Below are 14,637 nucleotides of genomic sequence, written 5' to 3'. Positions count from 1 at the left end.
TTAGCAAAGTGAATATTTCACTGCAAATAAAATTGAAAGTCATTTCCAGATCATTTCATTCAGGCTGGCAAGGGATATAGAGCCTAGCCCAGTGTAGAGGTGGTAGAAAGAATGGGGCATAGAGGAAAAGAGAGTGAAAAAAATAAATTACCTGTCACCCCATCATTTCCCAAGAAATCCTAACACTTTCTGATTTGTACTTGAAGTTTTTATTTGGAAAAAAGTCAATTCCTGTCCAGATGTCTTGCATTATAATGATCATTAGTATCTAGGGATTTTTTTGTTCATGAGACAGCTTTTTTAAGATACCACTTTCCTAGATGTTAGACTCATCTCTATTCCTAGAACCTTCTGAATTCTTAATGTCCTTTGCAAATTTTATGTTTGCTACAATTTTTTTCTCATTAGTCTTTCCTTATGTGTGCATTTATTTAGATAAACTACCAACTACTTAATATTTATAATTAAACATCTAAATATATTAATTTTAAAGTCATTTTTGGAGACAATAGATGGCCTTCGAATTCATGATGAACACGTGGTCTGTGTTGTTTCTAGTGGGGTGTGTGTGTGCGTGTGTAGGACCTGCAAGTACTGGCAATGTGCTGTTGGTTATTCAGTGAAGTAGGAGTAGTAGTTTAAAAAAAAAAAAAAAAAAAAAAAAAAACTCTACATATAGGTAACAGCTGTTCTTTCCTGTTTCTGGTAGCTGAGTCTATGCTATGGCCAAAAGAAATAAGTAAAACAAAAGCTTCTCACATCGAATTTACAGGAGACCCAACCTTGTTTTTGTTTTCTGTTATGCTACCTTTCTATTCATTATTGCTCTTCACCTTTAAACATCAGATCAAAAATTTCCCTAGCCTTACATAATTCCATGTCTTTATTTCCTAAGTATTATTTTACATGTGTGCTAAGAAAGGGTAAAATAGCATAGGTCTAGAGTAAACACTGAAGTGGCTCTCCAGTGGTTATTCTAAGCCACTTTGAAAACCAACTTTGACATGGACAAGAGCCAGAAGAATTCGGTATCACTGATGGCATTTAAAAGAAGTACAAGAAAAGTCATGTTTAAATAATAAAATCGGGAAACATGTACTAAGGGAGTAACAAATTTTGTTAAGCCCTTTAACTAGAGACTTATTTACAAGAAATACTATTATTCACAGAGGTGTAACAAAAACTGTTTATCAAATCTCAGCATTCTTAATGTTAAATCTCACTGTTGGCCTTTTCTCTTGTCATAAAGAGAAAAATACATTATTTGACATTCGAGAACAAACATCAGTAACATTTGTATCTATCTAATAATGGTAACGAAATTTAATTAGGAACATGATAGATTTTGGAAATCTGGTGTTACAAAAGCATTTCTTTAATAAAATAATGAAAATAAATGCATAATAAAATACCTAGTATGTGTGTATACATGTGTATGTGCAATCTGGAAGCTTTTAATAAAGAAAAACATATTTTAACAATATTATATTGCAATATTTTAATTTGAAGGTATTTTCTGATAGACAAATGTTTGTGTACTTCTCTGGTGATACATCTATATTTAGAAATAATTTGGCTCATATTTCAGGCTTAATTAGCAAATCAAGTATAAATCTCCATTGTATAAATTCATCTATGAAAAACTCAAATCCATAAGAAGTCAGTATTTAAAATTTTAATTAAATATAGCCTCATAACACTGTAGCGTATTATTTTTTTTAAATGCTCTTGAGAATCCATGTCTTTCCAACTAGAGAAGCAGGGAGGCATTCTTTACCCCAGTGATCAAGGCCTTTATTCATGGATTCCTACATTGGCAGAACAATTGAACTTTTTAACTCCAGCTTTGTATGTTTGGCATTTCTGCTACTTGTAAGAATCAGTGTTAAAAACAAAACAAAACAAAACAAAAAAACCCTGGACATTGGATAGTTTATAATCTGTATTTTGCTGATATTAAGGAGATTAGCTAATGGTGTGATATTCACTAATATTTATTTTGCATTTGAAGTCTGAGAAAATAAGAGATACGCTTACAGTTTTACCATAGCTTTTGTCTTACAGCTATTTAGTGTGTTCAGAAAAGTCAGTTTAATCTTTTTTAGTTTCATTCCTGATTAGCTGAGAAAGAAGAGATATAATTTTAAAAAGTCGTAGAGAAGAGATACTGGAAATAACATTAAATCAAATGCAGCTTATGCAAATCTACTCCAGTACTCTGGATTCTTCAACATTCTTAGTCACTGTAGAGAGCCTTTCCCTGCTCCTTTATTTCCTTCTACTCGCCATAAGTCGAGACGGTTCTTGTGTTTGGTTTTAATGCTATCATCTCACAGTTCGCTTTAGTGGTACTTTGTGTTAGCAGTTCTGCCAAGCATAAAATATAAACCCTTGATCAATATGGCAAGAATGCCATTTCGATTATAAAACAAATAGGAAAATGAAACAAAATCAGAACAACTAAGTAATGGAGAAAATAGTACGTTTGATCACATATGCTTTAAAAGACTCAGTATGAGTTGGATTCATTCCATGGATCAAACAGTGTTTTTCTTACATTTCTTAACTAAAATATATTAAAATTGTGAAAAAGCAATTTACATGTAAAAATGAAAACTATGGCATTATTTACTTGTAATTTTGTAATATATGTAATTATATATACTCATAATGAAGGACAGAAAAGAATTTGCTAAATTCAGAAAACCAACTTATGATACATTGGCCACCAAATTATCATTTTAATTATTATTTGAAACATTCCTGGCTGACACATTTAAAATGTTCCCAGTCCTGTCTTATGTAACTCAGAAAACACAGATTCAACATGACTGTCAAGGACAACTCTGAATTTTAATGTTTCCATTTTTGGCCTCATGGCAGAAAGAGTTTTATTAACCATTATAAGCTCTGGAATGTCAAAGGCGTGATAGGCAGTATAGATTCCACACACAAAATAGATGCATAGTCATTTTATTCTAAATTGCTTCACTTGAAAATGTAGCATGAAAATCTAGAGAGACGAAGTAAAAAGAAGTGATTTTATAGTGTTCTAAAATGTTGAGGCTTGGAAAATATGAAGCCTAGGATAAAAATGCTCATGCACTTGAGATTATGATTCAGCCATCCTAATAAGTTCCCTTCCACCTGCTATAGAGTTTGAATACCTAAGAGCTAGACTGATAGGTGCTAAGCACTGTTGTTTTGCAAGTAGGGACAGCATGTTTGCCAGAAAGTAACAGGAAATGTCCCAAACTTGTTTCTCCACTCTTGTGTTATATAACAAAATGTTCTAAGAAGCAAACTAGTTGGCTAGAAGTCTCAAATAGCTATTCAGAGAAATCCCAATAATAATAATTAGTGTAACAGGGTAAAGTCTTAAGGGATCTGGAGCACCCAGGCAAGATATCTTGGTTCTAGAGCAGCCTCCTTTGTTTACCCCAATTTATTCCTGTGTTTACCCCTGTTCATCATTACAAAATAATTGTACATCATGTTTCTAAAAAGATTGGAAATACTATTTTGTGACAGCCTCACTTAATAGGGGGAAATGATTTTTTCAGAGCCACATTTGTTAAGTTAGAAAGCCAAGATGTGAATTAGGCTGGTTTTACCCCAGGGTTCAGTTGAGACCAAGTGGTTATTTTCTGTTGAGATTAGTGTAATTGTGATTACACTAAAAATCACTAATTCTTCCTACTATATTGTAATCTTTGTGCAATCAGGAAGGAACAAACTCATCTGTGCATATTTTCCCCAAACCTCCACATGGCACCATTTATCTGACAAATGTTCATTGATCTTTATTTGCTTGTAATACATAGTGAGAAGGACAGAGGGCATCTCTGTTCTAGTGGATTGCATATGATGGTTAAGTAGAGACAAAAGGACTAAGTGATATATAAGACATTACTGAGTAGTGACAATGCTATGATTTAAAAAATGACAGAAATAGCAAATTACTAGGGAGGAACGTTGGATAGCTTGCTCATGAAAAGCTGCTCTGGGTAGGTAACACTTACATTGAGTCCTGAGTGATAAAGAGATTATTTAAAGATCTGGAGGAAAAGCAATCCCGGTAGAGGGAACAGCTTGACACATTTTTGGAAGAGAGAGAAAGCAAGTTGTTCTGAAACAGTGTGAGGGCAAGAATGGTATACAGTCAGATTGGTGAGGTAGGCAGGTGCTAGATCATATAAGAATTTCAGGTAAAGAAGTTAAATTTTCTTTCTTAGTATGATAGGAGTCTATTGGTTTTTATAAATAGGAGTGACATCTGATTTGTAGTTGGAGCAGAAGAGAAAGAACCAGTAAAGGAGCTAAAAAATAGCACACAGGCCAGGTGCAGTGGCTCGCATCTGTAATCCCAGCACTTTGGGAGATTGAGGTGGGTGAATCACCAGAGGTCAGGAGTTTGAGAGCAGCCTGGCCAACGTGGAGAAATCCTGTCTCTACTGAAAATACAAAAATTTAGCTGGGTGTGGTGGTGTGCACCTGTAATCTCAACTACTCAGGAGGCTGAGGCAGGAGAATCCCTTGAACCTCGTAGGTGGAGGTTGCAGTGAGCCGAGTTCACGCCATTTGCACTCCACCCTGGGTGACAGAGTGAGACTCCGTCTCCAAAATATAGAAAAAAAGTAGCACATAGTTAGGAGGGTGATCAAGAGAGGGTGTCAAGAATGTGGGAGTGGTCAATTAGGTTAGTAATCAACATGTCAAGTAAGATGCTATAACAAATGGTTATTGAATTTAGGACATGAAAGTTGATAGTGTCCTTTACAAAAGGTATTTCAGTGGGATAGTGGGCAAAGTGAATAGTAAGATAAATATATGGAGACAGTAACTGTAGGAAACTTTTTTTTCTTTTCAATAAAGAGGAACACATAGGAGGATAGCAGCAGGACAGGTTTGTTTGATCAAGAGTTTGTTTTATTTTTATGGTAATGGAGAACTTCAGTAGAGAAGAAGAGCCTGAAAATGCCAGAAGTGCTGATAGTTTCAGGAGAAAAGTCTTGAAAAGGAGAAAGGGAATGGGACGAGAAGCAGAACATCCTACAGTACCTTTCTCAACATTAGTCTTCTTTATATACTTTCCAGTTAAATTGACAATAGAAACATATAAATTTTGCTGAGCATCGTAGCAGAAAATTTGCTTGGAATGTTTCTAGTTTAATAAAAAATAGGATTACCTGAGATGTAGCAGAAATAAATTTCACCATTTGAGAGCAAATGATTTCAACATACATGTAAGACTATTATTTTAATTTCTTTTAAAAACATTTTATCTTTCAGGTGCTTCAAGAAGATCTAGAACAAGAACAAGTCAGGGTCAATTCTCTCACTCACATGGTGGTGGTAGTTGATGAATCTAGTGGAGATCACGCAACTGCTGCTTTGGAAGAGCAACTTAAGGTCAGATTATTTTGTTTAGCTAACTAAATATGTTGTTCAAAAGAAGTATACCTTGAAAAGTATTTTAAAAATTTAGAATGCAATTTATATATTAAAATACTTAGAATACAATATGTTTGTTAAAAATAATTCAAATTATTTTCTATTTGTGGAAATTACCATTTCATTCATTGTACACTATTTGCTTACATGAGTTTTCTGGACTGGGGAAACATAAATGGATATCCATTTTTTAAATTATATTGAATCACATATATTAGATAACTAGTCTGAGGCATGCTGTTTAATATTTATGTCCTCTTCAAGCCTACAGCCTAAAAGGACAAAGATAAAAAACAAGAAAAATTCCATTTAATTAAATAATGAAACATTGAATGCTTTCACTATATTTATTCCAGGAAGCCTTCAGTTGTAGTCTTTATGAGAGTATAGCAGAATGTTTAAGTCATGGGATTCTGATTGAAGTAGATATTTAGCCTTTTAAGCCCTCTTCCTACCTGAGTTGTAGTAGTTATGCTTTTAGAAACACATCCAGTACATTTTAACAAAAGATGATGTAGATATTTTAACATTTTTGTATTTTTTTCCAAATGGAGAACAATAAAGTTGTACTGTTAAAAAAAAATTGATAGATATATGTACATGTACCAAAACATCAGCATTAGGGAAAATATAGCAATTTATTATTTTGAATAATTATACAATTGTGAGTGTGTGTGTGTGTGTGTGTATATATATATATGTGTGTGTGTGTGTGTGATATTTATTGTAGAAAAATAAACCTCTACTGTAAAAAAGTTTCAATGGGGTTTGTACACATATACCAGAACATCAATATTAAGGGAAAACACATTAATTTATTGTTTAGAGTAATTACACATACACATATATAACTATAGATTATATTTGACACACTCATTCTGACCACCAAATGCTTGCCTTTCCTTTGTGACAAAAGTAAAAGTGATATGTCCAAGAATCCAATCAATGTGGGTTTAAATGGCTTTATCAGCCCAAAGTAGTACTAAACATAGTTTCTCCTACCTAATCTATAACACGCTTTCTTAAAGCCTTATCTCTGCTTTCTTCTCTTTTTGTGTGAAGTGTGTTTTATTTTTTTATTCCAGTGAAATGTCTTTTCCTCAGGTTACTACTTTAGACTGCTAATCTCCAACAATGTTATCTCATTCTCCATCATTAAATGACAAAGGGAAAATCTTTTGACCAAATAGGTTGGACATGGCTAGAACAGAGCATTTCATATATACTGGTGATTCATGTTAATTGCTTGTGTTTCAATGAAGTTTCAGGGAACTAAAAAACTTATGTCCCTAGATTTTATATCTATTATCAAATATATGATCCTTTATATTATATATATACCCACACACTCATAATAAGCTAAAGTGCTATGCTTTAAAGAATTCCATAATTCTGATACAATAGTAACTAATTGCAGATGGGTAAAAATCTAATACTCAGTATTTACCAGAAATTTTCAATTAATATTAAATAAGGCTGGGAAGCAGGGGTTGAAGGGAGGTTACTGGTTAAAAAAATACTTAAACGCAGACATTGTTCTAAGGCATAGAGTATTTCCATTTAAAATAACAATTCAAAGCACCCATTTCATCATTAGCTGACCCAGTGCAAATAGCTTTTCAATATAATTCATCCAAGGTGATGCTTGTGTGGTTAAGGCATCTTGAAAAACAGTCCACAGAACTCACAGATGGTTGTGTGGTGGCCCTAAACTCTTCTGTATTCGTTTTCTTACTTGCTTTCATTTTCACCTTATTTTCTGCCTTTATTTCTTTGGCCCAAAGACAGCTACTAAATATCGGTACATGTATTGATTATCCCTAATTTGCATAAACTCTATCTGCATTTGTCCGTGATTGCATACCTCTTTAATGGCTACTGCCTTCCAGCCTCCTCTTTTCTCTTCCATCTCTTTTCCTCTTTTGATGTTCTCATTTTGCCTCTAAATAGGGCTTTAGTGTCATATGACTTTAAGATAATCTAGACTAGTGTTTAAAAGGGCAGCATTAATAGGAATCAAGTGGAGAGAAAGCCCTTGCTGTAACTTTTCTTTCTTTCTCCATCCTATCAGTTCCCTCAGTCCCAAAGGAATCCATGCTTGAATTCTATACCTTATTTAACCATTGGCTGGAATTGTCCTGGAATGCTCTGCTTTCATTTGACTTTGAAACAGAGATGATTCTTTCTTAGGTTCTTTGCAAGTCATATGATCTTGTCTTACCTAGTTTAATTTTTAAAAGCAAGAAGAGGAGGAAGAGAAGATGGTAGAGAAGGAGGAGTAAGGAGAAATCATAAAGTATTAAAAGATCGATAAAGTATAAAAACATAAAAAAACCATAAATTTAAAACAAATACCCTGGGTATGTGATAATTCTAGGGTAACTTCAGGGATTATGGACTATAATATGTTTCATACCGGACTGAGAGGGATTCTGGTAGAAGTAATTAGAAAAATTACAGGAAAGAGAAACAGGTATACGGATCCCCTAAAAGAAAAACAATCATCAGGAATTAGAGAAGGATTTTAGCAGGCTTTTTATTAGAGCAGGGTCTGGCTATCCATAACTTATTCCCCAAAACTTATTAGTGTTGAGTGCCCATCCCACACCTTCTCTTCCTTCTCCCTGGCATCCCACATCACCACAATGCCTTCATTCATTGCACTACAATTCTGTTGAAATGCCGTCCAGAAGCTCAAAAAGGATAGCCAGCTGTCTTTAGTAAAGTGGTACAGATGGGGGAAACTAGGAAGGGAAGTTCCCATTTAGTCCAATAAGGAAGAGAGATGCATACTTAGCACTCTGAGTTAGAACTCTAAGAATACTTCCAATAGAATATATCTCCATGTATTGATTTATTCTGTGAATTCTATTATGATGATATGTTAGGATTTCTCTAACTTGAAAATACTTTTAGAGTCTTCTTTGGAAAAGGTTTGAAGAAAACCAAAGACAGGTCAGACATATGTGCTTAGGGATTCTGAAAGATGACATAGCTTATGAAGTGCAATATTCTGAAAAGTGCATTCTCTGATAATTAAATTCTCTCTCTCAAACGTTCAGCTTGTCCCTCAGCAATGTTACCACAGGTTAGAGTCTTGTCCTTAACTTCAGAGGCTTCCAGGATGTCAGTGCCTAGAGAGTCTGTTTTGTAGGCAGCGATGCCAGTGAACTAATTTTATTGAGAGATATTTTTATAAACTAAATTTAATAACTAAAATTGTTCATTTATATAGTCTTCAGTCTTAGAGGTCATTACCACATCTCTTTCTAAGCATTCCACATCCCATTTTAATTTTTTTCAACAAGTACTTGTTATGTTCTTACTGTGTCCCAGGGATTGTGTTGGGTAACCAGGTAAGACAGTGAAAAAAAGAGAATTTGTCACTATCTACCCTGGTTGGGATGGGTGATTTGAGAGCCTACTGCCTTCCTCGAAACCCTGGAACAATGGTGACAATATCTCAGGCTCCCTCTTTGAAACAGAATGCTAATTCTTTGTCATCCTGTCATCCGTGGTCACTATGATAGGCAGGTAGGTATGGGAACTGCTGTCTTGGTACATGCAATCCAATATAGAAAATAGACATTAATAAAGTATTTTTTAAAATGAGCAAATGTTAAAGGATGGATGCAACTTATTTATAAAGGCAATAAATAAGCTTTTGTGACAGGAAATTATTCTGACTTAAACTGAAGTTTGAAGGCAATAGATGATTGCTGAGGAAAGTGATATTTAAGCAAAGATCTCAATAATAGATTGGAGGAAAATGGATAAAGTGTGCATGTAAGTGTCATGGGATCCTTGGATGTCACTTTGCCAGCCAGAAACCTCTGTGGCAGGCAGCATCTCTGCCTGGGTTTTGCTTGTGCCCGCTGGGCTCCTTCCACCCACTCAGCCTGGCAGGCTGTGCTTGGCTTGCACTACTAGCCCAGATCCCATGCCTGCCAAGGGCAAGCCAGGCACAGAGCAGCAAGAAGTATGTGAGCAAGCACAGGGTCTGGTCACTGTGCACAGCCAAGCATGCCAGCTGCAGTGGAAGGCAGCTCCAGGTGCCAATACAGGTGGCAGCTCCATGTGAAGCTGTGGCTGGACCAAATGTACCACAAGTAGCTTCTGTAGGAACCAATGTCTGGACAGGGGGAACGTGGTGGCGCCTGAAAGCTCAGAGACACAAGGAACCACAGACCCCCAAAGAGGGTGTTATAGCATGTCACAGCCCTGGCTTGAGGAGCCCCAAGGTCTGGGCTCTGCAAAGGGCCATGGCTCTTCTCTCTTTCTCATTGCCCACAACATGGTGAGCAGGGGGCATATCTCAGCCCTGTTTGTGTTACAGCTCTTTTGTCCTGCCATTCAGCAGGTCCTGAGTTCTTGTCCCACATCCAGGAAGAATGAGGTACACAGACAACTGGAGGGTGAGCAAGGTGGAAAGGAGCTTCACTGAGTGAGAGAACAGTTCTCAGGAGACCTATGGTGGGTAGCTCCGTTCCACAGGCAGATCATCCCAGGTAGTGTCCAGCTCTTAGTAGAGAGGAGACCCATGGTGGGTGGCTCCTTTATGCAGGCAGGTCATCCTGAAGATTCAAGGAGACCCAAAATAGGTAGCTCCTTCCTGCAGCTGGTAGTCCCAATGTCTAAGTTTGTCTGAGTCCAGGGTTTTTATGGGCTCAGAAGGGAGGAGGTATATGCATATTGGTCCATGGACACCCATAGATAGGTCCAGAAAAGCACCATAAGTTCTCAATCCGGGCCACAAACTCCACCCAGAACTGGCAGCCCAGCCCCCAGGCTTCAGGCCATTCCTGGCTTGAAGGAGGGGTTTCTCCTTGGACCTGCCCCTTTCTGCCCAGGAGCCAGTCTGCCTCCTGCCACCATCAACATGCCATCCATGGAGCCCAGGCAGTTTATGCCAAGGGGTACCTGCAGGCCCATACCGAGCTACCCTCAGTTTCCACTCAGCCTCTCTCTCTCATGCTTATCAGTGCCCAAAGTCCAGAAGGTCCCAAGGCCGCAGGGGGCTGGCACGTGAGCACTGTCCCTAGTACACACATAACCAGTCAGATTGCGACAACACCCAGGCTCAGCCACAACTTTGCTTATCCCAGGAGCCAGTGCAGGGAGCGAGGAGATGCCAGGTTGTGGGAGCAGACACTTCTGAGCATGTGGAGGCAGGGGGACTTCCCAGGCCCCCAAGAGCACAGGAATGCCAAGGTCCAGAGCTGTGGCTGGGTGGCTGCAGCTGCACCTGGGAGCATGGGGTCTCACCCTGCCAACTGAGGAGGGAACAGGGCTCCTGCCTGTTTCTGGCCCTTGGTGGCTCCACAAAGTACACAGCCCTGGCCACGCCTCCCTTGCTGCTGCTGGCATCTCCGCAGCAGCTGCTCCATACAGGCTGCTGCTGCCATCATAAGGGAAGTTGGAGGTGGGTAGAGTTTCTAGAATGGATAAATGGTAAATCAAGAGAGCATGGTTTAAAAAAACCTGCATGAAAAAAGACTGTAAAAAGAACATAAAGAAAGCCTTTTGTTCTAGGGAGATAACTGTTTCTAATAAAGAAAGAACCAGAAACATGGTTAAGCCCTTAGCTTATAGAAGATGCTCTAATGAAAATATCTTCCAGAGAAAAAGCAAAGCCGTTAAATCCCTATTTTTAGATATGTTATTCTGTACAAGTTAAAAGTTGAGAGCCAACTATAGATGTATTGAAGGTCTGTATGGTCATAAACCAGGAGAATTTCTGGTCGTATAAAAGCCATTTGAATTATTTTGTTAAAAGACTTTAATATTGAATTTACTTCCTAACATTTTGGAGAATTAACAGTATATGAAAAGAATGAGGCCAGGTGCAGTGGCTCACACCTGTAATCCCAGCACTTTGAGAGGCTGAAGAGGTAAGATTGCTTGAGCCCAGAAGTTCAAAGATTAGCCTGGGCAACATAGCAAGACTATCATACTGTATTTTGATTTTCCTAAAAAAAAAAATTACAAAAATGTATAAAGACAGGGTGTATTAGGGTTCTCCAGAGGAACAGAGCCAACTGGATGGATGGATGGATGGATGGATAGATAGATGTGTATATGCATATATAAAATATATATTTAGGAGTTTATCATGGAGAATTGGCTCACATGATTACAAGATGAAGTCCCATGATACGCCATCTGCAAGCTGGGAAAAGAGAGAACCTAGTAGCCTGGTGCAGTCCAAGTCCAAAAGCCTCAAAACCAGAGAAGTTGACAGTGCAGCTCTCAGTCTGAGGTCAAAGGCCTGAGAGCCCCTGGGAGATCACTAGTGCAAGTCCCAAGACTGAAGATCCTGGAGTCTGATGTCCAAGGGCAGGAGGAGAGGAAGCTACCTGCCCTGCAAGGCATGGGAAGAGAGTGAGTGAACTTACCAAGCAAGCTACTTTATCCCTCTTCTGCTGGCTTCATTCTAGTCTAACTGGCAGCTGATTGGGTGGTGCCCACCCACATTGAGGGTGGGTCTTCATCTCCCGGTTCACTGGTCCACATGTCAGCCTTCTTTGGCTACACCCTCACAGACACACCCAGAAGAAACAATACTTCATCAGCAATCTAGGCATCCCTCAATTCAGTGAAGTTGACCCATAATATTAACCATCACAACAAGTATTCTATTTTCAAGAAGGAAAACCTGGAAAACACAATTTTGGATCAGATTATTAAACATAAGGCCAGGCACACTGGTACGGTTTCTCACTCATCTCATGAAGTTAATAAACATGTTTATTGCCTGAAGGAATAATTTTTGCAGGTGAGATAGTTTTCTAAGAACTGAACTACATTGGCTAAAATCGAGTCATGAAAACCAACTTTATATCAGACGACATGAAACAGTTTGTAGAAATACTTTGTGGTATTAAGACAAATTATTTTGTTAGACTTATTAAAATGGCTGATCCAGTGGAATGGAATGAATATAAGGTATTTTGATTTTCCTAAAGGTTTTAGCGAAGCCTCCCTGTGATATGTTTGTTGGTAAGATGAGTCTTTCTTTCTCTATGAGGGTTGGTGGATGAGTCTGTGTTTTAATATATTCCTTCCTAGTATCTGACTTACGTGCTAGAGCATTTGACTGAAAATGATTATACACCTTTATTCAACCTGCAGTGTCGGAAAATTCTGGGGAAGGAAGCCATTTGAGGGTTTAGCTGGGGCTCTGTGCAAAGTGTGCCCCTGTAGGGGTGGTTAATGGAATATTTCTCCTCCCATATTAGAAGGTTTATAGCTATGTCCTCAGGAGTTAGAATATCATATACAAATGTTACATCCTAATCTTTTAGTCAGAAAAATCATGTTTATAGTTTGAAATGTTGCTGCTTTTTAAAAACACGAGTAGTATAAATCAATTGAATTAGTTTGAGATAAAAAGGGTCTGACTTCTCATCTATAGATATAAATGTAAATATATACAAATGTAAGTGTATAAAAACACATGTAATTTTGTCTATATGTGAATATATGTATAAATGTATAGTTAAATTTCTATACATCTCTATGTACATTTGTATATATACACATATGTATATCTTTGTGCATGTGTATATGTATATACATGCATATACATAAAAAAAGCACATATGAGGAAGAGTGCACATGCTTTGAAACAAGCTTGATATTAAGAAGGATGATACAAGTTCTTAATGCAATCACAGACTGTGATATAGTGTCTAGATTATAAGAACTAGTAATTACACTCTATGCTGGCTGGTTTGAATACACTATATTTTAGGCCCACGATTGGTACTCTGTCTTAGCTGGATTTTCTCAGATGGCAGCATCCTGTGAAGAATACTTGTAGAATGGGTGGTTATTTAATTAAAAAGTAACTAATCAGAGAGAAATGGCACATGAGCACTATTGTCATGCAAAAGGAAGGCACTTTCTCTCTTTTTTTTTTTTTTTTAAATGTCGTAATATCAGAAACAGACAGAAGTTGATAACTCTGGATGTCTTCTGCTCAGATCTTTCCTGAGTCCATTTTCTTCTAATTATCTTCTGGATGTATCCTTGAAGTCCAAACAACATTTCAAACTCAACAAGATGAAACTTAACTCATTGTACATTGCCTTCCTTTAAACCTGCTTTCCTTACTGAATTTCTTACTTTTGTTATTGCACTAGCATTTATCATGACACCTGTACCAGAAAACTGGAGTCATCCCAAATTCATCCCTGTCCTTTCCCTTAGGAGCCCTTTGCATGCGATGTCAAAATATTTCTTAACCGTATCTTGTATGTATTATTTTATCTTTGTTCCTGTCAACATTTGTCAAGGTAAAGGCCATATCATAAACACCCAAAGTCCTTGCCTTCAGTCTTACTGCTCTTCTCCATATTGAAGTCAGTGTGGGTCCCCAAGAACCCATTTAATCATTTCTCCTTTGCTTAAAATCCTGAGTCACTTTCCATCCTCTACAGATTCTGGTATTTGGCCTACAGGGTATTTGATTACCTGACTCCTACCCTTCTCTCTAGACTTGTCTCATGTTATCTGCTTTATGTCCCTCAACCTGCGTTTGATTCATACAAGCTGTTTCTGATACCCTGTATGTTACCACCTCTTTGCACATACCACCTGGTTTAAACAGACGACTCTGCTTCACAAGATCTGCTTTGATGATTTCATCTATGTATAGAAAACTCATTTCAAGTTTTCCTCCATGAAATTGGCCACTTTACCTAGTGATGACTACTCCCTCTTTGTACCATGTCTGTATAATAACTATGCCTGTTTGTGTACCTATCATACACTTTTGCAGTTAATACTGCTGTGCTTTACTCTTTTATTAGAATCTCAGTTCCATGAGATCTGTCTTACACATTTTTGCATGCATTCTCAGATATAAGTAATCAGTAACTCTTGTTAGATAACTGAATGAACCTATGAGCAGATGGTTGGATATAATTCCAAGAAAGAATTTTTGACTTAAAAGGGGGATCTTTTTGTTGTAAGGCAATTAGGAGAAACTCTACAAATAGACCCTTCCTGCTCTGTTCCTTATCTACAGTATGCCTTTGAGCAAGCCACTTAACCATTCTTGGCTTTAGTTTCTCCATCTTTAATATGAGGATTGTATTAGAACCTACATTATGGGATATCTGTAAAGGGTAAAAAGGTAGTTGAGAAGCTAAAACGTTTAAAAATCACTGAAATATAGTA

General features: G+C 37.3%; 1 protein-coding gene across 1 annotated transcript in view; it reads left to right on the top strand.

The window, feature by feature from the left end:
* The window catches only part of DMD (dystrophin), a 2,044,437-nt gene that overhangs the window by 605,682 nt on the left and 1,424,118 nt on the right, over positions 1 to 14,637 (top strand). The window contains exon 13 of the mRNA XM_025371836.1: positions 5,293 to 5,412. Within this exon, the coding sequence (XP_025227621.1) occupies positions 5,293 to 5,412 (120 nt within the window). The remainder of the gene's footprint in view (positions 1 to 5,292; positions 5,413 to 14,637) is intronic.

Source organism: Theropithecus gelada, chromosome X, assembly GCF_003255815.1.
Source record: "Theropithecus gelada isolate Dixy chromosome X, Tgel_1.0, whole genome shotgun sequence".
Lineage (NCBI taxonomy): Eukaryota > Metazoa > Chordata > Mammalia > Primates > Cercopithecidae > Theropithecus > Theropithecus gelada.
This window is presented reverse-complemented; position numbering and strand designations above follow the sequence as displayed.